Source organism: Embiotoca jacksoni, unplaced genomic scaffold (assembly GCF_022577435.1).
Source record: "Embiotoca jacksoni isolate LCO1_2020_lvr unplaced genomic scaffold, fEmbJac1.0.p SCAF_22, whole genome shotgun sequence".
Classification (NCBI taxonomy): Eukaryota; Metazoa; Chordata; class Actinopteri; family Embiotocidae; genus Embiotoca; species Embiotoca jacksoni.
The window spans coordinates 10958180-10984868 of record NW_027185363.1 but is presented as its reverse complement, the minus strand read 5'-3'; the positions used below and the strand labels follow the sequence as shown (position 1 = coordinate 10984868).

General features: G+C 41.0%; 2 protein-coding genes across 2 annotated transcripts; both read right to left on the bottom strand.

The window, feature by feature from the left end:
• Nucleotides 1-853: 853 nt before the first annotated feature.
• On the bottom strand, nucleotides 854-11460 carry mppe1 (metallophosphoesterase 1). The gene is made up of 9 exons (XM_069157932.1): nucleotides 10906-11460; nucleotides 10664-10772; nucleotides 9105-9208; nucleotides 7504-7584; nucleotides 6202-6310; nucleotides 5795-5875; nucleotides 2759-2881; nucleotides 2411-2551; nucleotides 854-1384 (listed from the first exon to the last, which is right to left on the bottom strand). The coding sequence occupies exons 1-9, from the start codon at nucleotides 11154-11156 to the stop codon at nucleotides 1199-1201; spliced, it is 1185 nt and encodes a 394-aa protein (XP_069014033.1). The 5' UTR covers nucleotides 11157-11460; the 3' UTR covers nucleotides 854-1198.
• A 4499-nt stretch (nucleotides 11461-15959) lies between these two features.
• On the bottom strand, nucleotides 15960-20313 carry LOC138203201 (cathepsin Z). The gene is made up of 6 exons (XM_069157928.1): nucleotides 20175-20313; nucleotides 18799-18956; nucleotides 18383-18562; nucleotides 17697-17844; nucleotides 16647-16812; nucleotides 15960-16482 (listed from the first exon to the last, which is right to left on the bottom strand). Exons 1-6 carry the CDS (start codon nucleotides 20300-20302, stop codon nucleotides 16369-16371), a joined length of 894 nt encoding a protein of 297 aa, XP_069014029.1. The 5' UTR covers nucleotides 20303-20313; the 3' UTR covers nucleotides 15960-16368.
• Between the last annotated feature and the right edge of the window lie 6376 nt (nucleotides 20314-26689).

The window sequence follows — 26689 nt, the reverse complement described above, 5'->3', positions numbered from 1 at the left end:
TAATCCTTCAAATGATCAAACAAAAACAATTTTAAGTTCTCCATCTTATTGATCATAAGATCATACAAAAATCCACCATTTTCCTACTTATTGATTTGTAATGTTGCTGAAAATGTTCTTCCTGTTAGATATTCAATTAAAAGCTGAGTACACATCTATTTTTTTTTTAATCTAACCTGACAGAAGAGCGACAAAACAAAGATTGAAAACAACTCAAATGTGCATTCTCGGCCGATTTCCTTCATATCGTGGTTTATTTCGCCATCGTTTTCACGGGCGAACACAAAATATTCGAGGTTATAAATGTTCATCCAGCAGAGTGAAATGTCTTTGGATGACTGACGGATAGACTGTCGGTGCAGGTCGGCCTCTTTCATCCACCACAAAACTCCCCAAAACGTGCCTTAAAACTCTGGTTTATTATGTACAATTCATCGGAAACTTTTCAACAATTTTGGCAAAAACCCTCACAAACATTTGGCACAGAAAGTCAGTGATAAATATTCTTCTGGTGTGCATCATAAAAACAAGGAGGGAACCTGGATGGATGATCCGACACGGACGGTGTTTGTGAGATGATCGGTGTGTTTACATCGGGTCACAGGTAACATCAGAGGGAGGGAACATAAAGCACCAACCTTCACCACTTTAAATCAGCCCGGGGACAGTTAGTATTTACATATGTACTGGTTTGATTTGTCCTACTCTATGCCCACGAGTGTGTGTGTGTGTGTGTGCGTGCGTGTGCGTGTGTGTGTAATACTTCACACACAGTTTTTGTCAAGTCGGTGGCTGTTGCTTTTCTGTGACTGAAAACGTCCTCATCCCCCCCCCCCCCCCCCCCCCTCCACCCCCTCCACATTTGGCACGACCAAGGAAGTCAAAACAAACACCCCTGATTTGTGAAACAACAATTTGGTCCTCATCACAAGCTATAACCACATCTTCATTATCATCGTCAATATATCGTCATCGAGAAAATGTTTAAAAGACGGAATTAAAAGGTGGAATTCGTGTCCTTCACAGTGCTGCAAAACATTTGGACGAACAGATCGAGGTCGGACGCCACGTTGGCAAAAGAAATCCTCACATCAAGTATTTACCAGCTCCAGTGGACTTCATGGCTCTCTCGCCCCCGCCCCACCCCGCCCCGTCCCACCCACAACCCCGAGCCATGCTGCACCCTGGGTAATGTAGTTCACAGGGACTTGTGCTTCCCCAGCAGGCAGAGGCTGAGGCACTGCAGCAGGCCTTTCATCCACAGGCAGTGAGCCAGCAGCAGCAGCAGCAGGCAGGCGCCGGCCGAGCAGTAGACGCCGATCACCGTGCTCTCCTCCGGCAGGAAACACTTGGACAGAGCGTAGCTGCCGGGTGACATCGACGCCTGGTGGGAAGAAAGAGAGAGAGAAGAGATGATGATGACTGACCTAGTTGATGAGAGTTGTAGGAAGAGGCGGCTGCCTTGGGCCCCTCTGCCACCGGGAGGCCTCCCAAGTCTTAAAATAAGACCTTGAATCCCTCGCTTTGTTCATTTATCTTAATTTAATCATGCTTTTTTTTTTTTTGTGAGTTGGCAACAAAACAAAGACAAATTTTGATAGAGAATCTCACCACAAGGTCCATTTAGAACCATTTGTACAGTAAGTATTGGCTATATTTCAAATTGCAATGTCATATGACGATCATGTGATACGCTAAAAAGCTCCAGCTACTAAATGGACCTTAATTTTGAAACTGTTTTTCAAACTGTAAATTTTCATATTTTGAATTTTTCTTTAATGAGTGGGAGTTTTGAGGTCAATATATATTTTTCTTTTTTGAATTTCGGGATGAAATTAAAACTTTTTGATTCATGACAACTACATTTTAATGCAGTTACATCACATTTTGGACACTGCAGCAAACTACTGGATTATAACAACGAGCATTTGGAGAACCAGCGCTAAAATGAACATTTAACACTGGGAGTTAAAATCAGCAGAAACACTTCACGTTAGGATTTTATTTTGAAAGTCCCAGGTAACAAATCAAATGTTCAGTTTAGAGATTAATATTCTCCATTTTGATCTCGCAGATTAATGGTTTTATATTCACTGTCTTTTAGCTCAGTTTTTGGTCTCTACCATCTCCTGAGGGAAAAATCTGGCACTTAACCTGCTAAAATGCCCCCAAAAAGTTCACCAGGTGGAGTTTTTTCTGCCTAAAATGACCCAATGAGACCACTGAGAGTTAAACACCGGTAAACTCACTTTAAAGAGAGATTAAGGGGATAGTTTTTTACTAGGTTCCTCTTATTTAATGATATAAAAATAGCGATTAAAGCTACTGTCAAATCGATCTCTTGACGTCATCTGCTAACAACCTTTTGTGAAGCCTCAGCTGTGGTCCAGTGTCTGCGTTCCCCACTCACCAGGATGAAGCTGGGGTTGTTCCTGTTCCTCCAGCTGAAGGATGGCACACTGATTTCTGGGTACTTGTTGTCATGGAGAACCTCACATCCGCTGTGGGTGTGTCCACTCAGGATGAGGCGGGGCTTAAACCACTGCAGCAGCTGAGGAGAGAGACCCACATCTTCGGTTGCCAATCACTTACATCAGCACTTTCATCATCGTCATCCTCTGCTGTTCCGACATGAGACTATTCCTGACAGCGGCCTGTTGTTGCTGTATTTTAATTGGATGAAACTGCTGCAGAAGAGATCTTTGAGAGAGAATGAGAAGACAGCAGAGGCGGTGTGATGAGACTGCAGAGTACTCACCCTCTGAGAGGCCTCTTTAGACAACACGTCGTACTTCTCTCTGAACAGCAGGTGTCGCTCTTCAGGCGGCGCAGCGTCCTGTCCTGTGCAGCCGGCGTCGCTCACTCTGTACAGAGGATAGTGCTGGAGAGCATAGAGGAAGGTCAGGGAAACATGTTTGTCTGTAATCCAGGTTTTATTTCACCTTTTGTTTTTGTGGATTTTTGGTAGAAGAAAAAGGAAAGAGGGTGAGAAGATGGGCAGCGAAGATACTGGGTCAGTAAAAGGTCTAAATATGGAGCTGCAACAGCAAACACTGTTTAAAGAAGTACACAAAACCGGATAAAATGCTCAGGCTGAAACGATTCATCAATTCATCATTTGTAATTGTCTCTAAATATTCAATTTTCACCGATTTAAGCTTTGAAGCTAACCTTTGTAGAATATCTTTACATTCTAAACTATTATTTAGAAAAAAATGTTTCACATTTCTTGAAACTCTTGAAATGTCATATACATTTTCACAGCGAATAATCAATTAAAAAAACTAACTCAAAAGATTATTCAGCAGCTTCAGAGCTAATAAACACAACTCTCTCACCAGCAAAACATGGACATCTGCTGAACATTTCTAAGCTAGAAAAACTCGATTTATTCATCTCTAAAGGAGCTTTAAGTTTGATGAAAATGTTCTTTTCTTCACACAGTCTGACTATTATTTATTATTATTTATTATTTATTACAGCTGCTCTGTTAAATCAAATATAAATATTCTTCATGTCTTGTGCATTATTTTACTCACATTTCTTAAATATTCAGTCAGGCATATTTGCTCGATTTTGTAAACTTTTGGATCTCCACTAGACTTTCAAAAAAAGTTTGGCACGAGTGTGTAAACAGTGGAGTTTAAGAGGTTGAAGTTTGTGGCTGCAACATCTGTTGCTTTTGATTCAGACGTTTAATGTTTAGTTTAGAAAATGACAAATTTACATTGACAGTGAAAAAAGACTTTTACAAAAATGTTATAAAATCGCTTTATAAAGGATTTAATAATTTTGACACGAAAATACCTGGACTTCAATACTATTTCATGAAATTTATATTAAGAAAAATACAATCCCTTCGCACATCGTTGTGCAAATCTTTAGTTTGCATGCAGTTGTCCAATAAAAGCTTCACACGCAAGGTACCGGTAGACGCTACAATTTACCGATGTTCCCTGAACGCCTCGCAGCATTTGGTAGCTGGACGCCACCCGCGCGCGGAGAGGCCTCCAGGTGCCGCAGCTCACCTGACTCAAGACAGGTATGTGGCCACAGATTAGTTGGAAAAGAGTGAAATAAAAACGTCTTATTGTAAGTTTTACTTACTTAAGTTTAAACGGAGGTATTTTATCGACGTGGGCTGTGCGCGGTAACGTTGAGGCTAACTGGAGGCGAGATTAACGGTGCTCGCGCGTAAATAACGCAGCAAAAGTAGTTTTTTTTTTTTTTTTTTTTTTTTTTTTTTAACGAAAACGTGAGTGTGGATGAAACCTGAGTTTCAAAATTTATTACCGGATGACGACGTTTTTTCGGTAGTAAATTCCGCTCGGCGCCATAAAGATATCCAGGTTCAGTCCACTTACTTTGAATGCACTTTTATATTTAGCTTTGCACGAAGCGTCCCAACAACAACAACAACAACAATAACCACAACATGACAACACAATCTGACAGGGGATATAAGCATCACAAAGAGTGGAAAAAAAAAAAAAAAAAAAAAAAGTATTAAAACTTTCCAAAATGAAGCTTTAACTTCCAGATTTGGTAACTGATTAAAAAGGTAGGTTTGGATTTTCTCACTCACTGACTGCCTCGTTGCAAGAGTTATCGATCACTTTAATCCACATATCTGTGAATTGACACCTTCCCTGCATGACTCCAGTGTAAAAGACGATGGACAAACTCCACACGGCCAATCCAAAGTTTAGGTTTCAGAAGTTTGAATTTAAATCAAGTGGATATCTCAAAAACATATATAGTCTTTCTAGTGTGAAATTCTTTGTGTTGTTTTTCCTCTGCTGTCCAGGCGGAAAAAACAAAAAGAGGGATTTTGCACTAAAAAGTCTGTAATTTGAGTACGGGAAGACGCAGCCCACGTAGGTGATGACAACAGCATCGGTCAATCAATCAGACGTTATTTATATCGCTTTTTTTTTTTTCTTCATACAAATACACTGTAATAACCACACACACACACCCTCCACATCCATTCGAAAGCAATACCACAAGACTGCATTGAAAATAAAACAAAATAGATAAAGAGAAACTGAGGAGGCACTGTATAGATCTAGATCACATAGATCTGTAATGAGGAAACACTAGAGGAAGGATAAAAAGTTAAACGAAGGAATAAAATCCAATAAAAAAGACATGCCAAGCGTTAAAATCGACTAAAATGAATAAATAAATAGAAGAAGAACTAAATAACATTCGGGTTAAATTAGCCTGAGTTGTGTGCACGCATACATACAGATTTAAATGAATAAAATCCCATTAAAAGTCAAGTAAAATATTAAAAGAGAGCATGGGGATATACAAAATATTAAAGCCGACTAAAATGTATAAATAAATAGACAGTTTGGATACGTGAATAAAATTCAGTTAAAGGCCAAACTAAAAAGGTAGATCTGGTGTTTCATTTTAAAAGACAGGATTTAAGTGTATTGTGCAAAGTTTTTTTTTGTTTTTGTTTTTTTTGTGCACAAAATTGCAGTGTGTAACTAAAACAAACCAGATCGAACTTTGGGTTGGACCTCGGTCTGGACTCTCAGGTGTAAAAACACTTAAAATCCTCTTTTTTTCTTTTCCCCACATTGTAAATCTGGAAAGAGGAATGACAACAGAGACACCAGTAACACTTTCAATCAACATCCGGGCACGTGAAGCAAAATCTCAGCTTATTCCAGCACCATTTCTTTTCTTTTTTTTCTTCGAAATGCTCGGAGCAGCGATTCTGATCAAAAAGCCTCGTCAGCTGTGGAAAAGCGAGGCGGAGAACAAACACGCAGTTTACCTGTAACATGACGGGGGCCGTCGGAGGGTAGAGCTGCGAGCCCTCACAGCTGTCCATCACGCCGCTGCCGGACTGCGCGTTCTGCAGCAGAAAAGAAAGCGTAAAGAATTCATCAGCTGTCTCGTCCCTCAAACATCGGTCAACATTTTGATTTCATGTCTCTCCACCGCGACTGGAAGACCGGTGCTGTTTCCGGGAAGCAAAAGTAAAGCAATCAGGCGCCACTTTTAATGAGCTTTTTTTTTTTTTTTTTAAAAAAAACACCTGCTCCTAGTACGACTTCCATTTTTTTTTTTTTTTTTTTTTTCTTCTTTTGATTCACACCTCGTGAGCGTTGGCAGCCGAGCGCGTTCGAGGCGCTGACGGTGCGAAAATGTGCGACTGACTTCCATAAAATTTGCTCCCACCTGAAGAGAACAGTTGAGGTCTCTGGAGAGTTTGATCAGCTCCTTTTCCACCGACTGGCAGATGGGACAGCCGTCGCCGTGCAGGGCCACGCTGTTCACCAGCAGGAAACTGGGGAGAGGAGGAGAGTCTCGTTAAATCTGGCCGAGCGCCATTCCCAACGTCAAGACTTCATCCCGGATGTGTTTTGGATTTTAATTGGTCTTAAAACAAAAACTGTGAACACAACATTGACATGTAACTTGACGGTGAAGTTGTCAGCAGCTGTGGAGCAACATTAAGCGTTCATTTGGAGTTTCCTTTCTGGCCATGTGACAAATCCAATAATTCAGTCTGTGTTTTTTTTTTTTTTTTAACCAACTCCTGAGGGAAATATCTGGCTCTGCGTTGTCCGCTGTTCACTGGTGGTCTGCAGTCAGTTTATGAAGCTTGAAAACATACGATGACGGGAAGTGGCAATCCACCGAGACTGGTTTGTTTTAAAGCCTCAAATTTGGCATTTTGGCTGTCGCCATCTTGTTTCTTTTTTTTTGTTTTTTTTGCAGGCAGAAGTGCCCATTTTCGGACAAACTGAGGAGGAATGTGTGGATCTGACCGAGTGGCCGCCTCCACCTGAAACCTGACTGCACCTCGGGCATGTCAACCCGGCACAAGCCCGAACATACCTCTGTTTCAGCGAATGACCCCATCGTGACCTGCGCAAAACGTCCGACTTTGTATTTCATGGAAGGAGATGACATCTTTTTGAATGGGAGAGTTTATTGGAGCTGTGGCTTTTGTGTTGTTTTTTTTTGGAGTCAGCCCCTAGTGGCCCCTCAGTGGTATTGCACTTTAAGGCGCTTCTGCATTGGCTTCACTTTGTTTGACTCGGAAACTACGACCATTTTTATATCCGGTCTGTGGAGGAGAGTAAACCAGTAAAATTGAGCCTGTTGAGCTGCAGATTAAGGAGAGAATATGAGTTGACTCCTTTTCACTTTACATTATTATAAATTGACTTGCTTTAAAGGGGCGCCTGCAGCTGGATCCACCTCTCACTGCTGCACTGACCTCTGTGGCTTTTGTACATCAGCGCTGCGTCGGTTTCCAGCGGAAACAAGGCTATTTGTTTGCCTAATTAAGACCCGTGGTCCAGTTTCCTGGCTGGTTTCATGTTTTAAAAAAAAAAGGTGCATTTTTAAACACATGGCTGATTCACGGGATTAAACCTGCGACCTTCCAGCCCGCTGAGTCACTTGTTTTGGTCCCGCAGCTCTGTCGCAGGTTGTTTTTTTTTTTTTTACACGCATCCTCCCGTCACTCACTTGACTCCCTTCTTGGTGACGATCCTGGTGGAGGAAGCGTTGAAGACCTTCTCGAAGCGCTGCAGCTTGAACCAGTCCATCCTGGGGGAAGAGACACAACGACGGGCTCGTCACACCGCGCACGACAACCCCTGCTGCTCGGTCTGTCACGAGCGGTTACATAAGAGCAGCGCCGTCTCACTTCCTGCCGCGCCGGACCAATCAAAGCACGTGCGATCCGCCGCGTCTCTACATAATCCCACTTTTATTTTTTTTTTAATCACACGCTTCAAATGCTAAAACTGCAGCGATTTTATGCATCACATTGTATTTTCTTCCCCTGAGAAATTAAGAAAAACTGGCTCCCACAAAAAAAAAAAGACAGTTACATACACAATAAACGCAACATCTCCGCAATATAATGTAATTAAACGGGCTCAAAAATGACCATAAACATAAATCGAAATCTCCGTGATGCTAAAAGCATCTTCTGTGGTGTGTTTTTTTTTTTTTTTTCAAGGCTGAAGCCTTTTTTCGACATGATTTGTTTATGGGGCTTTCTTAATTTATTTGTGACTTTTGAATACAGTCAAATCTGCTTTTACGTCGGATTTTTTTCAACTAACATATTGAACTCTTTCTCCACATCAGAGCGCTAAAAGTTTGCTGGCATTACATTTCGAGGAAAATAATGATTTAGGACTAAGACTCAAAACAAAGCTGAGACTTGGAATTTATTTATGACGTGAAACAATGAGCGTGTTATATTTATTTGTTTATGATGAGTCAAATTCAAGGATACAGAGTCTCAGAAATGTCAAAATAAGTTTTACAAAGAACCCACCAAGTTAAGTTTTTCTGTAACTGTAAAATGTAAATCTTCTTGTCTTTAAATCAATGAGGTGACATCAGTGTGTACTTTTCTTCCTGTCAACAAAAAGGCCCAAACCAATAATTCCTAAATCTGTCAATATTTAATATGTAAATCTCTCAAAATCTGCTTAAAAGTATACAGTTGATATTTACTTCTTTTTTTTTAATTCTTTTTTTTTTAAATGCTCTTTTTTTCTGGAGAAAACTTTCTTTTTTGTTTGTTTTGGGCAAACATTACTCAAACAAATGTAAACAGTGTGGTTGTTGGGGACTATTTTCAGCTGTGGATTAACACATTTGGAGCTGTGGCGAGCTGCAGGATGGTGTATGTGGGACTGACTCCACAGAAACCACAGCGCTTATGTTCACTGTATTCAAATCTTTTGTATTTTGATGGAATTTGTGGAAAAGTCGTCGTCCTTTTTAAAAGCGCCGCATTACTGCCGCAGCACCAACACAGAGCGCCTGACCTCCTTTGCTGTTTCTAACGCTGCTTTGTGTCAATACAATTCCTCCTGATTGGCTCACGTCAAATATTGTCTTCATTGGTTAGGTAACGTGGACAAAAGTCTTTTTTGCAGAGAAGTCAGGTATTTGTATAAAAAGCAAACAATAGAAACGTGTGCTCTCCCACACCTCGCACGGCTTTAATAGAGGCAAAATAAATGAAAAAAAAACAAAAACTGGTCAAGCAGGTCGGATCAGACAACCACAGACACGCGATGACAAACGACAAAGCGCGTACTCACTCGTAATGGAACCCGATGTCATGATTTCCAACCAGTACGACCAGCTCGGTGTCGGTGGAGTGTCTGAACATCCTGTGAAAGCGCCGCACGTCGTCCTCCCAGTGCTGCACGGAGACAACAAACACAAACACGGCTGAAGTAGCACCCGCTTTCAACGAGAAGAAGAAGAAGAAGAAGAACTCCCCCGGGAGGCTCCAGAGCGTTAATGGGATCTCTGAGGACCGCCCCGGCGGCCCCGTCGGGGCGGCTGAGGCTTTGATTCACGTCCAGTTTAGCTTCTGCAGGGTTCGAAAGCTGCTCGCGGGAAACCTCTAAAGACACCAGTGCTGTGGTTACAGTAATTGACTCAATGATGCTGCTTTCTGATGACGGCTCAAATTATTAATGGATGAAGCGAAGCAAAAAGCTTTGGAGCCAATGTTTCTTATCATTGTACGTCGATTATCGTTGGTTTTAGGGAATCTCAAACCGGAAATAAAATGATCCGTCATTTAATGGGGTAGTTCGTTTGCAGTGAACGAACGGGCGATTTGTTCGGGCAAAAAGGCCAAACGTTTGCCTCTACGATGTGCAGATTTGCTTCTTTTTTCATGTTTTATATCGTTTCATTCAATATGGTGGCGTTCTGGCCGGTTTGTCAAATAAAACGGGACAAATTTGTGAAAATTGGCAGCTTGAACAATCACCCAAAAAAGAAAATATTCACTGGTTTCAGCCCGAGTTTTAGTATTTATTTTTCTGCTAAGTCTGAATCCTCCAGGAGGAAGCTTGAAACACGGCATGGATGAAGCACGAAGGCCAGAAATTCTTCAAGTTTTAGGTTCGGATTTAAAAACGTGCCGCTTTGCTTTGTTTTATATTATTTTACGTGGACTATCTCGGTGTTATTGGACAGTTTTCCAATCAAAACTGATTTCAAGATGTCATCTTTTGAGTTTCTTGAAACGTCAGGTGGGATTTTTTTTTTTTTTTTTTTAACCAAACAATGAATCTATTTTTTTAATAAAGAATATAATCAAGGGGTTGATCTGTTAGTCGGAGACATACTTTCAGTATTTCTCTTCCTGTTATATTCAGTCCACAGAATACAAATCAGAAGAGTTGCCAGCCGACTGTGAGCCGAGCTGATGGGGAACGCGGAAGATTAGGAGAGATTTTACTGTCTTGTTTGCTCCATTTCCCGTTTTTTAATGAGTCTTTCTTTTGTGTTCCTACCATTTCCTCTTTCTTCTGCCTTATTTGATGTATCCCATTTGACAATCCAGTAATAGATCTGAGAGAATTCCCAGGAGATTTTTGTTTTGTTTTTGTTTTTCCTCCACAGCAGGATGGATGTACCATTGGAGGGCTAAGAGGATGCAGGCTGCAGCTGTTTTTCCTGGGGAACCTGCAGCCTGTCGGCCCCGGATGATGATTATGACCGGAGAGCACCGGCCTCTGCTCTGCATCCACGTACCGTTTTCTCAAGCATCATCATCATCATCATCATCGTCACCATCGTTATCAAACAGTGAGGGTTTCACAATGCAGAAAAGGAAAAACAGGAAGCTCTGCGTTACCTTCTGCGAGCTCCACTTGCCTTCGTCGAAGATATCGCCGAGAATAAACACTATTTCGGGCCTGAGGAGCCACAGCGCGGTCTGGAAAGCCCTCTCCATCTGCCATTCCCTGCGCGTTTGGACACAAGAAGTCAGCGCTGTTTACAAATCACTCGGCACCGACGGAAGGATGGAAGGGGTGATGATGCATTGCTTCGAAAAATGAGGGCACAAAAAAAAAAAAAAAAAAAAAAAGAGATTACCTCCTCAGCTTGTCGAACCAGTGTCCTCCGACGGCTCCGAGGAGGTGGGTGTCCGACAGCACCATTGCGCGGACCGTTGAGTCCATCGGCCGGCCGTCGATGCCCTCCCCGCCCCGAGCATGGCTGATCTTCGGCCAGGCGCACTTGAGGATGGTCGGGAAGTAGATGAGATACTCGCAGAAGAAGAAAACGCCTCCGACCACGACGATCAGCACCACCGCCACCATCCATCTGGCGCTAAACCTCGGCATTTCTTTGTTATTCGGCGTTTGGGATGCCCTGAACTGGCGCACTGGAGGTGGTGATGGAGCGGTCCATGAGGCATCTTCACCTCTTCCACGGCTGGCGGTTCAGGTCTCCAGCAGCCGTGTGATGCTCATGGCAAGTTGCTCTGGGGCTGCGTGGGATCGAAACGAGCTCCGGTGTCGAGTCCGGTGGATCCACAATTTCAGATAGAAAGTTCAACACCTCTGAGAGAGAGAGAGAGAGAGAGAGAGAGAGAGAGAGAGAGAGAACAGCAGCCTGCCACCGTTTCGCAACCACAGAGCCACTCCGTCTAATCCGTCAAGCCAGAAACAACACTTCCGGCGTGGGTTTTCAAAATTAAAACAAGCACCTTCTCACAAATCCAGGGACAGTTGTCACACTTTACCCCCCCCCCCCCCAACAATTCATAAACAATCTACTTTGCCGGTATATTAGTCAGTTTGCTATATTATAAACCTCAGTCCGTCAGCTACTGAAATTATATATTTAAGTGGTATATTTATGTGGTTTTATGTCGCTCCACTTTTATAACTGTCCCAGCGTGGTTAACATGCAACATTCAAGTTAAAATCATCGATGGACGAAATCACATGTCACTATTTTTGTGAAATAATACCCAGATATCGAAGGTATTAGGCGTGAAAGATTTTTGATTAATGTGGATATAATACTGAGTGCGTAGAACAGCTAGAACAGTTTGCCAAGTGCAGAGAATTTCACTACTTTATAATGCAGCCTTTAAAACCAAGAAAAGACAACATCCGTGCCACAAGTTTACTTTTACATCAATGTGAAAATACATTTTACAGTTGTGGATAAGATCGGGCTAAATGTAAGTTTAATATTTTGGTCCGTTATGGTGTAAATGTACACGTTATGAAACGAAATCTTTAAAATAATTTGGTAAATATGTCAAACAGTTAAAAGTGGAGGAAAAAAGTGCAATTATTGCTCTTGTTGTTTGGAAGTAATACTCCAGTAACAAGCACCTCAAATTTGTTCCTAAATACACAATTTGAGTATAATGTAATTTGTAAAGTTCCACCATTAATTGTGCCTATTATTAAAGTTCTAATGATTTAAAAAAAAAAAAATTCAAAGAAAGTCTTCAATCCATATTTTGTTGATGTTTTACTTTGAAAGTACCACTAACTTCCGGTATGGTCATTGCTGATACCTGCTAGCTTCACTGCGTTTGGGGAGACAGGAGAGAGAGACAAACTCTATTTGAGCTCAAACTTATTGAAGTCATAAGGGTGAAAATAATACAACTATTGTGTAGATAAATGACAATCTGATCAGTGGTCAACAAACCTACGACTACAAACAGATGGAAAGGAGCCACAAACGATGGGATAAACGAGATTAAGTGATCAAGAGCTGTAATCTAATCGGCATGAGACTGTTTGTGTGTGCACATCTGAAAGCAGAAGCAGGGAGGAGTTTGTTTCACACAGGAAACTGCTCTAATTTTGGCCTCAGGCTGAAGATACCTGCTCAACCAGTTGGCCATTCGTTGGCTCACACAAGTATGACGTAAATGTACATGCTTCTGTTCCAACCTGTCCTGACCCTAAAAATATTCCCCCCCCCCCCTCCTTCCCTCCCCAACTGATACTCGGTTTAAGATCTGCCCCGTGCAGAATGAAGAAGCCGCAGAGAAAATTGCAAGCAGCAGCAGCTTAAAGGGGAAACTGAAGCATGACAGTATGACTGAAAGGGAATGCTTCTCAGTTTTCAGACTCATGATTGGTTTGTGATGATGAATGAGCATTTTTTTTTTCTCTAGAAACCAAAAGGGTGGGGACTCCCAAGTCAGCTCCCTTCCAGATGTGCAGTTTGACTGTGAGCATATAGAGGACTTGTGAAAATGCCCTTCGGATGAAGAACTTTATGTTTTAATCCAGAAACTGTAAACCCGGATAAATTCATTGTACTTAATAACTTTGAGGCATGTGATTGCACTTATAGGATTTAGGTAATTCATTTATGATTTAATAAGTTACAATATAGGCCCTGTGATAGACTGGCGACCTGCCCAGGGTGGACCCTGCCTTCGCCCCAATGTGAGCTGGGATAGGCTCCAGCCCCCCCCCCCCCCCCCCCCCCCCCCCCCCCCCCGACCCTGTTCAGGATAAAGCGGGTATAGATAATGGATGGATGGAAGTTACAATAGAATCAACTCAAATGCCAAAAGGACTGGACTTAGCTATTAAAGTTGAATACACTAAAAGACAAATTATTTGTATTTAAAATTTGCTTTAAAATCAACCCGACAATCCGATCATTCAACTCAGCAATTTAAGTTACAATGACTAATTTTGGCGTTTGCATGAAGTTTCATTTATCAGTCGTTAAACTTAAATTTTCAAGTTGTGAAAAAATATATCGCCCACCAAAACTTTGAGCTGTATTAATACACTCATGAACACAAAATGCAGGACAATAAAGATACAGAGTACAGAGTCCTTCTACCCGCAGCCGTCCGACTTTACAACTCCGGACTGGTATTAATTCATCGATCCACTCATCATTAGAACTGAACTTTGCACTTTAGAAATAGAGAAATATAATTTAACAGCTAAGTGAAGATTTACTGAGGGGTTGGACTCCGTATTTATAAAAACCAGGGTGCAAGAAAAGGTGCCTTTTACAGTAGCAGGCCTTCTGCGTGACGGCGTGTGGGGAAGCAGTTACTGTAGCGAGGTCATGAGTCAAAGTACCACAACCTTTTTAACATTTTATTTTCCAACATAAAGGTCCAACCGGGGTTTAAAAACCCTTCACACGCTGCCAGGATTAAAATTCAAGTGGATAGATTCTAAAAAAAAAACTAGCCAGAAAACTGAAATGGAGCACGTTTTTAATCTTCCCTCGAGGTTATTAAAACTCTCAGAGTCTCAGGAAGTTGACCTCATGGTCCTCGTTGATCTATGACCCCGACTGTGAATAAAAGCAGCATTTGTAAGATCGTGCTCCTCTGAAGGAAGAGAAACTCCAAATTAGAAGTTTGACTCAGAAGTGTTGTCTCTTTTTGGTATTAATGAGTCTCTGTGCTTTCTCCTTGACCCTTTCCTGTTTCCGTATTGGAGAGAAAAAGTGCTGATTGTGTGCACAACGACATTTAAACCGGAATAAAAGTCCAGACGTATCAGCAAAAAAATAGCCCACCTAAACTATCTTTATGAAAATATCTTCTATTACTGAATTTGTATTACTTTTAGCATTTAAGTAACTGGAGCTGTGAAATAAATGTAATGAAGTTCTACAATATTTCCCTCTGAAATGTGGTTCAGTAAAAAGAATAAAGGAACATAAAAACATTCAGTTTCACCTGAAAATCCGAGTAAATTCATTATAACACTTTAATATATATTTTATACTACATTTCAGATGATGGGGAACATTTTGCTGGTAATGTAATCTTTGTTATTTAATAGTTTTTGCCTTCAGTTTGACACAGCTTGCATTGTTCATCATTTTGAGATGTTTATCCTTTAGATTTGTTATCACTCTGATTTTGGATGGACATGGTCATATCTGAGCAGCAGAAGTAAAAAAAAAAATCCATACTTTTACCTACTAGTGTGGGCCAAACTCCAAAAATACTGGATGGTACAGTTTCCATTATGTAACTTGATAGTGATCGATGAAATCAGCAGGAATATTTTTAACTAGTTCCCTCCAGAGTCACGGAGAACATTATAGAGCTGCATTGACAGGCTGAGCTTGACGGACTGCCCCTTTAACCACTCCCATTACCATTAAACCTGCATATATCAGCCTGTTAGTGCACGTATGGCTTTCGTAACTAGTTTTTATATTTACAGCTAATGAGGAACTTACTGGGATCAAAATATTGGCCATTTACATACATTTGCGGTTTAGAGTCATTAGCTTTTCTTTCCCAGCATGCAGATCTGATGCTGTTTTAAACCTTCCCCATGCCCCAGTGTTACTCGTTTACTCTTTTTGTTGGCTTGGAAGTTGTGAAATTTTTATATGAAGAGTCTAAAAATACCATAATCAGCCTACAAAACATCCACAGAGTGGTAAAACCTCACAAGTTGTTAAAACCCCCTAATTCCCAAAACACAGAGGAGCTCAGTGTCATTAATGGGCCTCTTATCCGCACCAAGGACTAATTCATCCCGACATTTACTTAACAAATGAATGCGACAAAAGAACCATTTCCATGTGAATCACGTTCGCATCTTAAGGAGAAAAGAGCCCCGCTTGCATTAACGGGATGCAGTCGCAGGACAAGCTGTTTATCGGCCATACTGTTTGCAACCAGATGTAATTCATGTCAAATTAGTCTCCCTGGTCAGCCTCCAGATGTTCATTATAAGCTGTTTGTGCAGATGTTACGGCGCGTGTCGGAGAGAAAAATGTAACCGAGCGCTCCACTTTTCGGTCCTGCCAAAGCTGTTTCACCATGGAGTGAATTTAAATGCGAGTGACTCACCTCGGCTGATGTTTGAGGGAAGAAATAGTTTCCTTAGAAATAAGTGATAATGGATCTGCGGTGAATAAACAGTTATTTCAAGCTTAAAATTGAATTCGGCAGCAGGTCGTCTATCCGGGCTGCATTTCAGAAAAAATATGAACTGATTTTATGTTTGAATATTTACTTTAATAAAAGGTCTGAATTTGATTTATCTTGTACAAATCACAAAATACATACACTTAGACAGAGATAGTCTAAACTAAACTTCTAAATCTAAAAGGTTTTTCCACGTAAAGTTATATGAATAATACAAACAAAATACAAAAAGATGAACTAATTTGCTTTCATGAAGAGTTTAATGAGAGTATTGATGATACTTTCATATATACGCTTTAAAAATGAGCTTAGTTTAGCGCCAACACTGGAAACAAGGGGAAACTCCTCGCTACCAACAGTTCACCGTTTAACATATCTTATGTCGTTTATTTATATTCTGTGCAAAATCCAAAATGTATAAATGACACGTGGTTTTCACAGGGACTCGTGTACCAGACTGGGTCTCGGCTTATACCACCCGAAGCTCCAGGAAAACCTCACACATAATGGCAAATTGTTGTTGACAGCAAATTGGAATATTTCTTAAAGTGTTGAACTTTTCCTTTAAATTATCCAAATCATCAGGAGTTATTTCAACAACCCAAAGACGGGACAAAACTTAAATTGAATTCATCAGTTTAATTCGATATCTATGTTACGACCGGATCTCCATATGCACAGTTTTTCTCAATACCAAGGTTGAAAAAGTTCCCTTTTCCTCCTTTATAGGCACTGGTGACGATTCTCGCCCAGCCGTGTTCTCCCTGGGAAAAAAAAAAAAGGAAACAAAAATACACTATTTACTCCGCATGCAAGAAGAACAATGTCGGAGAAAATTACTTTTCTAAAAACTAAACCAAACCAAAAACAAACAAAACACCGAAACTATGAATTTGAATTGTGAAAAAAGTGTGAGCCAGAAACCAACCCAGAATTCTCCCCAGGAGTTTCGGACCACCCAGAACTCGATCCCGTCTTCGTCCACGCCCCAACCGGCCACAGACACGATGTGATTGGGTAAAGAGAGCAGGTGAAACTCTGAGAAAATCCCTCCAGAGTATCTCTCCAGGCCGCTCGTCGCCATCAGGGCACAGCTGGAAGACAAAGGGGACGAGGCTTTTGTCCGTGATCGCTCGAATGTGATGACGAATCTTTTGAAAGAGCATCAAAGTTGTTACCTACAATTTAAAGTTTCTCATGAAATGGGGGAACTTTAAATTTGCCACCCTTTTAATCTGCTGTCAGATGTTCACCACAGAATGTGTAACCTTTGTGTAATCTCATTATTTTATTCATATATTCCTAAATCTTTTTGACACATAATGTTTCCTAAAATTCTCCTGTTTTTTTTTTTTTTAACAGGCTGAGAGAGGGACGTATATCTAACGGCTCAAAATCTTTCGTGACCTTTACTTTTAAAAATAAAAAAAAAATAAAAAAAAAGTTCTCCTTTTTAAAGGGATTTAAAAAAAATGTGCTAAAATTTTTTAATCTAACTCATCTGCAGGTGTTATGAAAGAAATGTGAATGTTTTTATGGACCTTGTTAATACTGCATTGAATAATTTAAAGTTAATATAAAACTATCAAAGTCAGACCTTCGCTGGAAGAATAACAGCTAATGTGAAATGTAAAACTCCAAAAGGACAGAACATGGAACAGAACAGTAACGTCAGGGAAATAAAGTTGTGTTTATTAAAGTGGATTTAAGGTCAAATATAACAAGATTTTTTTTTTTCCCGACACTTTTAAATTCCTATAAGTTGCTCGAGTGAAATAAAACTAACGCTTTGCGCCGTTCGGTTTCTCAAAGTTTTTTTGAGAATGATTAAAAATGTATCGACGGATAAAAAAAAAAAAAACTTCCCCTCGGATGAAGCATCGCTCTGCGAAAAGTTTGCGCTGAGTCTCCTCCTTCGCACCGAAGACGTGGGCGGATGAAACAGTCAGAAGCGAGCGTGGAGGACGACTTCCTCTACCTGACGGGCCCGCTGCTGAAAATCTCCGCTTTCATCTCGTCTCTTCCGGAAACTTCTCCGTAGTCTCCCACTTTCCACGCCGTGTAGTTCTTCACCACAGCGCACGACGTGAAGGAGCACGTGCCGCACTGGTTAAACAGCTCGCACTCTGAAAGCAGAGGAAGAGGATTATTGACGGTGACGTGCAGAGCATTTAAACCCACTTTAAATGTTTTATGAATCTCAAAACTTTACGTTTCTACTGTTCCCGTTCAAATAAACTCTGCGAGCGCTGCGACATCAATCGGTGTCGTTGGACACCAGCTGCCAAGATATGTGTCTTAAGAATATATATATATATATTTTTTTTTCCCCTTAAAGTTAGTTACGTATGTGGCATTTAAAAATGTACGTGTCCTTTAAAATGATTAAAAGAAAGCTAATGTAGCACTGGAGGTAACTTTAAGACAATTTACAATACGGCAGCCCTTCTAAGTTTTCGGGGGGGATTTTATATATATTTATACCAGCGGTCACAAAAACGTGCTGATGTTGCGCAATAGGAGCTGCAGCTTCCGATTGCACCTCGTACGTCCTGTTAGATGGACTTGAGGCGAGTTAACAAAACATTTCTGCCTGATCCAAAGGCAAACCCGCCCCCCCCCCTAAAAAAAAACAACCCCAGATAGAAACAGAGCATCCTTTACTTTGGTTTTTGGCTTGGTAGTTGTTGCAGGTTTCGTCAGGAATGCCTCTTTCGTGTGCGTAGGCGTAGACTCCCAGGTGATCGCCGCCGTAACAAGAGCCCGCCCTCCCGCAGTCTATCACGTTCTGGACGGACAGGTAGGCCGACGGCCACGCCCCCCCGCGCTTGACGTTGATGCGGTCTTGGGACAAAAAGCACGAGTGTAAGAAACGTTACCGGGGAAACGGTGAAACTTTTGGTTGATCGCCATCTTCTCTTTCTCCCGGCAGCGAGAGGGATGGACGCTGCTCAACACGCTCACTACACCCTTTGTACGCGCGTGTATTTTAAAATTCACGTAACAACATTCGTGTGTCCCCACCCCTCTAGTCCCATCTAGATTCCTCCCACCGCCATCCCGCCGTCGTCAATGGTTACCAGCTAGCGCGCTGGTGGCTCCCATGGCCCAGCAGGAGCCGCAGTACTGGGGGATGTGTTGGTTCCTTGTGGCGCTCACATAATTCTTCCCGCCGATGTTCCTCCAGTCCCACGACGGAGGAAGGTCCGACACCTTCACATGTGGGCGGGGCCGAGTCCTGAAAAGGAGCAAAGTGAAAGGTGATCTCTGAGCGGAGCTGCAATTATCGAAGCACTTATGACTCACACACACAGGTGGTGTTTTTTTTTTTTTCCTGGTTGGACTAATTATATCTCCTCTCAGGACCGTGTGGGTGCAGTGCAACATCCTGTGGGTGCTACTCACTGAACAGGATGTCAGGTGGTTATTCCCATTTATTGTTTTCACACAATCTCAACCTGAGCACAACTCTGTCAGCCAGGTAAGTGAAAACAGCTCATCTTAAAACATCAAAACAATTAGCCCTTTGACTAAAAAAAACTACAGTAAACCTTTAATAAATATGAATAAATATACATATATAATCAGATTTATTTACTGTAGTTGAGTATCTTTAATTGTCACATTTACTACAGTTTCAGATAATTACACAGGGAACATCTGAAGGGCCTTTGATTTCATTTAATGGGTTTTTCTTTACTAATAATACTTACTCATTCAGAAAAGGCCTAAAAATCACATTAAATTGCAGCTTCTCTGAATCAATTACTGCCTTAAAACCCCTGATGATACTCCGTCCTACGTTTGTGCAGCTGTGGTGTTTTTTATTAAGTAATCCTGATTGTTTAACGGGCAACTCGGGGACACACGAATGATAAAATATCCACATATAATAATCTTATGCAACACTTGCAGTATAAAGTAGTACTAAAGCTGCTCCGCGTATTACAAACGCTGCTTTATTGCCATTACATACAAATAAAAAGCTAAATGTCGTTTGGCAACAGCCCTCTTACCCGAATATATAAAACAAAAAGACAATAAAGATAGATCAAATACATGAATATTGAATGATCTGAGTACTTTTTTCCCCCATCACAGGATACAAAGCACGTGTTTTTTAGTCATGTGACATGTCACTGGGTAACATGATCAGATTTGCCTCGTGACATTAAGACTGATCAGATTTAAAAAGGGAAACCTCAGTTGCACATATCAAACAGGATATTGCGATAATAAGTATATAAACCATTTAATAGAAAAAAAAAAAAAAAAGACTTGAAATAAACTGTAAGAGACAATCCGAGGACATTAATTAATTAATTAATTAATCTAAATCTGAGGAGCGGATATCGGCGCTTTCCTCTCGGAGGTAAAAAAAACAAACAAACAAGCCCAAATGTTTAAACCGCGTCACCGCCGGTGTAGAAAAAAAAATAAACAGCTCATCGCTTACTTGACAAACTCTGGTCTTCCGTCTCTGATGGGTTTGTAACACGGCTCCGATAAAAGTGTAGAGGAGCTCGTTTGAAGCGAAAACGACGCCAAACAAAAGAGCAGCTGCACAACGTTAGAAGACGCCATGTTGGCCCCCCTCCTTTTGACGCAGTGGCGCAATCATCGAGCGCCCCCTGTCGGCCGCGGCCGAAGTACGGCAATCATTATTTATCCTTAATCCTTTACTACACATCAGAGGGAAATATTGTACTTTTTTTTTTCTTCTTCACTACTAAATATTATTGATTAAAAGCATCGTGTCTGATGTTTTATTGAGAATCAGAATACCGTGCAGCATGTAAAGTATATCTTAAAAAAACAACAACATATATAGTGTTTCACTTTTGGTATATTTTTATGTAAGCTCTTTTGCATAAAAGTACAAATAAATAAAAAGGAAAATTTGGGATGCAAGACGAACTTTCAATGCATTGTGTACGGCAGCACTTCAGAAAACATCTCTTCTGGAGAGCAGATCTGATCATTACGGTCGAATAACATTATATAGTGGGCAAATGATTAATCCCCTTGTTGAATATCGCAATTATTCCCTTACTTTATTGCTTTCATTGCGCAACTTTTTTTTTTTTTTTTTTTTTTCCACTTTTCCTCACCGTGATCAATAAATGAACATCTTTCAAATACGAATGAGTGCTGGAGCAGTTGAGATTTTGCATGCTCGGCAGGAAACTTTTAAAGAACTCACTCAGTTCCCCCGTTACAATCATATTACACCTAATGCAGACGATTGGTTGGGTCATCACGGAGAATGTGCAGCTCTTAACAAGGTTATTAAGTTACAGGATGATGCTGAACTTCACCGAGCTCTGTTTTTGTGTGCGTGGGGGGGTGGGGGGTGTGTGTGGGGGGGAAGCACTATTGTTTGCGCTTTAAACGATTAAAGATTAGACGTGCATTAGCGCCTAATGAACCCTCAGTAGGAACACTAGATAAATCACTCACCAGTTGTTATTTGTTGCGCAATCCATCTTCAGTTTGTGGTCTTTGTCCTGTGACAATGATGCCGAGCAGCTCATAAAAAAAAAAAAAAAAAAGCTGCTTGGCAGTCGGAGGAAAGGATGAGATGAGCTCTGTACCGGAGTAACGGGACTTCTGAGAAGATGGTGTTTTCAGAGGTTTGCTACCAAAGCTTCACTTTATGATCAACATCAACAGCCTTTACAATGTTTTAGAAGACATTTTACACTTCAAATACGTTTCTAGCTCAGCAACATTGTTCACTGATGTTTTATTATTATTATTATTATTTTTTTTTTTAAATATTTTTTTTAATAGAATTTTAAATATAGTTAAATCAACAGCACATATAAGAGAATAAAAATAAATAAATCAGTGACGATATAAGCATTAAATAAATACAATAATTGTGGAAATAACTTGGTGAAAAGTGTAATAATACAAATAGGGAAAAGGGACAAATATATACCATATATGCACTTTTGCAGTACAAGGCGCCAAAGATTTAGGCACCAAAAACCACGTGGTTAAGTTTGTGGAAAAGATCATGGTTTGGGTTGAAATAAGTCATTTTAAGTGAAATGCATCATTTTATGTAAAAAAAAACGTACATAAGAACTAATCTGCGCTGACTTTTGCTTCCTCATGGACTCAAATACTCGTCTCTAATTCGAAAGCTTTGTGTTTGTCCCCTCCAACCGCCCACGACTTCTTCCCCACACGGACTCTCTCGATCTTCGTACCCCTGAATCACAACAGGCCCGGTCGTGTAGTTTTCAGGTCCAGGGAAGGCAAAACGTGTCACTGGCACCGTATCCTTCAGCGCGCCGACGAGTGCACTCCCTGCTTTGCCGTGATACTGCTGAGCTGGTGTGTTTGTCAGCAGGATTACGGAAAAACCTCGAGCCTGATTTTCATGCGTCTTGTCGGGAGGGTGTAAAAGAAGCACGTCCACCAATTATTTCTTTTACTTTCACGAGCCGTAGGAGACTCGACCTACCTAACGCCATACATCACAAAAAGCCTGCAGCTGGTTTTTTTTTTTAAAGGCCAAACAATGACAAAACGTAGAAATACAAAGACTGGAGCACAATCCAGAATTGATGGGTCCCAGTAATCCTCTAGGATACATGCGTACGTGCTCGAACTACAGAAGCAGTCCTTATGATGCGGGTGGATCAGTGGTTTCAGAAAACAGAACCAGAACAATGTAACACCACCATTAGAGAGTGGGCTGTTGGTCTTACTCATACATTGTGGTGAGCTAAATTCAAACGTCTGCCAATCAGGATTTTTTTTCCTCTTTGTTTCGAATGCTGCTTTTGTTGCTCAGAAATTTGTGTTTTGTCTTACGTATGTATGCCAGCCCACAGGAGCTTTTTAAAAGGCAGACAACAAACAGGATATCCCGTTCTTGATGTCGACCTTTTTTTTTTTTTTTTTTCCAGTGCGAGGGTGTTAAAAAAAAAAAGTCTCCTTTAATCGTAGGTGTGCACAACTCAAACATGGGAAGTATAAAAAAAAAAAAAAAAAAAGTATAAACAGCATATCATCGCAAAGTAAACACTGAATCACGACTCTAAACATCAGAAAATGAAGATGCATGTGGCGGCGAGGACCTTGGAGGTCGAGCGTTCCCAGAAGGAGTCGCTAACCTCAAATAATTTACCGCTCTGGGTTTGAAGCTTCTGAAACGTGTAGAAAACAAAACAAAACTGTCGTCGCTGGGTGTGAAGTTCAGAGGGTATCAGAGTTCACGGCGCTGCGCTGAAAAGTCATTCAACGGAATCGTCCTCGCCGTAACTCCGCCGCATTTTAACGGCGGACGCTCTCAACATTCCTCCTCATGAAGTAACTTACGACGTGTTTTCTCTGAGAGCAGATGCTCCGCTCGTCCCAAGGAGTCCTTTGTCTGTCGAAACACTGAGACCGTTGTCTGCGGCGGGACCGGAGGAATGAAGTCTCGATGACCTTTGAACTCTTAGGCCATCGTTGCTGTGCTAAAAGCCAAACTCTTCCCCTGCTTTGGGATTTCTTCAAAAGCACAAACATTCCTGAATAATTCATGGCCGTACAGCACGCAGAAGACCGTCAGTCCGAGTGCTGTAAATTTTTCAGGATGTAATGTGATGTTGCAAACGATCTGTCAACATGAAAGTTCCTCACGATGAGGCAGACATCCTGGATGTGTGCATTAACATGAGCACCTTCCTGTTTTTTAATGCTGAGGCCACAAAAACCTTAACTGAAGTTCGATCATCAGGTAATGAACGCCATTATCCTGCATCTATTTGCAGTAATAAAGCATCTTATAGAGCTGATCTCTCCACACACACACACACACACACACACATAATAATAAGACAATCATGTGGTCATCGCAGTTAAATAATTTTAGCTGTGGCCATTTGCTTTGGCTTTTCATAAGTCAGGTATCGTATCTCTGAAGTTTGTACAGACGCTGATGCTTTCTAGACGACAAATGCTTCACTGATTTCACGACTTTTTGTTTTCTCATGTTTTAAAATACGTCAACATCTAGTGGAGAAATTGGCATCATGTTTTTTAGTTTTTTTTTTTTACACATATTCATTATCTTCGGATCTTCATTCGCTCTGATACACGTGATCATAACATCAGCATCAGCATATTCAGATATAGTTAGTAAATGCTAACATTAGCACGTTGACATGATACCCTAAATAACACTTTGCTTAAGTGCCTCACGGAGCCGCCAGTGTGACTCTAAACTCACAGACTTGTTATATAATGGCAGAATAACCCCATGCGTAATTTCAAACTTTAATGCTTTAAACAATTGATAAAAACTGCCCTTTAAAAAAAAAAAAAAAAAAAAAAAAAGATTTAGATCAGAAGATAAACTTTCCAGAACATTTAAACATGAGCATAACTTGAAGTGGAGTTTCCAGGTTTTCATTGGACAACGCAGATATATATCAGTCTAAATTCCTAAAGAGACAATCTGCCCACAGCCACCGCAGAAAGACACTAAAAAGCCCACTTAAGCAGAGGCACCTTTAAAGTGCATGGAAAGTGCATCCATGTAAATATTGAACACGCACACGGTTTGGATTTCACTCGCGGATCAATACTGAAGCAATCTGGACGTTAATCTCATTTTCACTTCTGTTTTCGTCTTGCCAAACGCTGCTGCAGACCGGCAGCGTGGGATCTCCAGTGAAATCCAAAGAAATTCAGCATTTAGGAGGATTTTCATCTGCTTACACGAATACTTTATTGTGGCAGGGTTTCTGGGCGATTAGATTTAAGAAACGCTAATCAATACAGTATTTATCTACGTACTTTTTTGCAGGTGTCTCTCTGACAGGCTTAGCTGGAAGGGCTGATGACTGTGATTCAGTTAAAAGCTCCAGAACAAGTTGACCTTCAGTCGAGATTGTTTCATCAGCAGCGTTTTTCCAAAAAGCAACGATCAAGCTCAAGAAGCCTCCACAATTTTATTATTTCTGCAAAGGTGTCAATTTATAATAATATCAACACCATTTATGTGACCTATCTGCTGTGGATAAGATTGTGACCATTTAGTCTTTTGCTGTGCAGTTTTACACCAATTTGGAGTTATTTTTCCTCAAAACGTCACAAACTCAAACTGTTTTCATGAAAACTGCACCGTATCCAACTATCCAAATTTGAAGAAATCCTTTCGAGGCGTTCTTGAGATGATGCGTTCATAAGAATCGAACAGCTGAGAGGGACAACAGGGAACAGTGAGCTTGACCTTTGACCTCCAAAATCAGTTCGTCTTTGGGACCAGGTAAACATTTGTAAAAAGTATGAAGACATTCCCAGGAAAAACACAATGCCTCCAGCTATTGCCGTCACGGAGTGAACATAAATATACCATAGATCATTAACTGCGCCAGGATCAGAAATATATAAATATTTCATTTGCTTATAGCTTAATCAACATTCTATAATGTTCTTCCTCTCAACGACAACAACAAAAAAACATTTTATACACAACGATGTGTGCTGCTAGCACGGCTTCAGGGATTCTCCGAAAGTAACTTAAATATCTCGGCAGCTGTTGGATGGACTTTCTTAAAATCTTGAGCGAGCATTCATGGTTCCCGCAGGATGAACCCAACGACTGTTGATCCCCTGACTTTTTCTCCACGGCATTATCAGGAGCATAAGTTGTGCTTTTAAATGTGAAATCGCTTGAAATCTATGGGTTGGACTTTCATGAAATCTGATATCTGACATTCGTGTGCCCCTCACAGTGAATTTTCCTTTAGTGCGATCATCGGGTCACAATCTTAGTTTCACTTATGTGTAATACAAAACTAATGACATTCATCCTCAGCTGTACCGTTATGTTTTATGGTACTGAGCATGCCAACATGCAAATCCAATGACGAATATGATAACCGTTATACTTCCTCAACATCAGCATGCTGGTTGGTCACTTTGAGCATGTTAGGATGCTAAAATTAGTGTGAAGTATAAAGCTGCTAGTGTTGCTGAAAACCTTTAGTCTTTTTTTGAGCATGAATTCAGTTGAAAAAAAAAATCATCCTGCACAGCTTGAGAGTCACTTTTACTCCCTTTAAGCTGTTAGAAACGTTTCAACAAACTGCTCATTTGGAGGCCTTAATGCCACACGGCTCCAGTTTAAAGCAACACACGTAATCCTGCTGTTGGAACACTTTGGACTTTAATAGGAGGCAGGCGGGTGCGGAACAACTTGACCCGAGGCTCCACTACGTGCGGCGTAAAACCGTTGAGTCCATTTGACCCGAGAGTTTATCAATAACTCCCTCTCAAGAATCGGATGAATAATGGATCAAAGACAAATGTTGCTTAAGATTTATCTGAGGGATTGGATCAGAAGGTCTGGACTTCAAACAGCAGAAACAAATCAAGGGCTGACATGTTTTGAGGTTGGTTATTGATTATTGCTGGCTACAGTTTCAGGGGCCTCGTAGCCGAGCATCCAGCCGCTCTGGATCTCCGGTGAAAAGTGAAGCTCGCGGGAGGAGGTTGGCGCCGAGCGGCTTTTCCCTCAGCAGCATTTTAGCTGTTTATTTTTCTTATTTTCATAAACTGAATCCAATTTGGTGATTAGGCCAAAATGCTGACTCATCACATCACAGCAGGACCTTTGCTGCTGAAAGTGCCCCGCCTTTTCCACAGTGGACGCACAGGAGGGTCGTTAGTCTCAGCCGGGACGACTCCCATCATTCCTTGCTCTCCTCCTGCATAATGCACTTCAGGGCAAAACAGCAGCGTGGATCATTTCTTTGTCAATAGAGTCATTAAACATATCAAAGCATGCTTGAGTCATTGGGTTGCTGCTTATGTTAATGCACTACAGAGTTTAGACTTGGACGGTCTTCACGGCTTATTCTTAAATGCATTTTCTTTTAACTGTTGTGATAAATGAGTGAAAGCTTTTGCTTCATAATTTTTAGTTTAAATTTGTGGATATTCAAAAACACTCTTTTCACAGTA

Excerpts from the sequence above, each read along its gene's own strand:
- mppe1 (XM_069157932.1), bottom strand. The coding sequence starts at position 11,156 with ATGCCGAGGTTTAGCGCCAGATGGATGGTGGCGGTGGTGCTGATCGTC. Across the intron at positions 10,773-10,905 it reads TGGTTCGACAAGCTGAGGAG|GGAATGGCAGATGGAGAGGG; the intron begins GTAATCTCTTTT and ends CCAAACGCGCAG. Across the intron at positions 5,876-6,201 it reads ACCTCAACTGTTCTCTTCAG|AACGCGCAGTCCGGCAGCGG; the intron begins GTGGGAGCAAAT and ends TTTCTGCTGCAG.
- LOC138203201 (XM_069157928.1), bottom strand. The coding sequence starts at position 20,302 with ATGGCGTCTTCTAACGTTGTGCAGCTGCTCTTTTGTTTGGCGTCGTTT. Across the intron at positions 18,957-20,174 it reads GGAAGACCAGAGTTTGTCAA|GACTCGGCCCCGCCCACATG; the intron begins GTAAGCGATGAG and ends GCTCCTTTTCAG. Across the intron at positions 16,483-16,646 it reads ACTCCTGGGGAGAATTCTGG|GGAGAACACGGCTGGGCGAG; the intron begins GTTGGTTTCTGG and ends TTTTTTTCCCAG.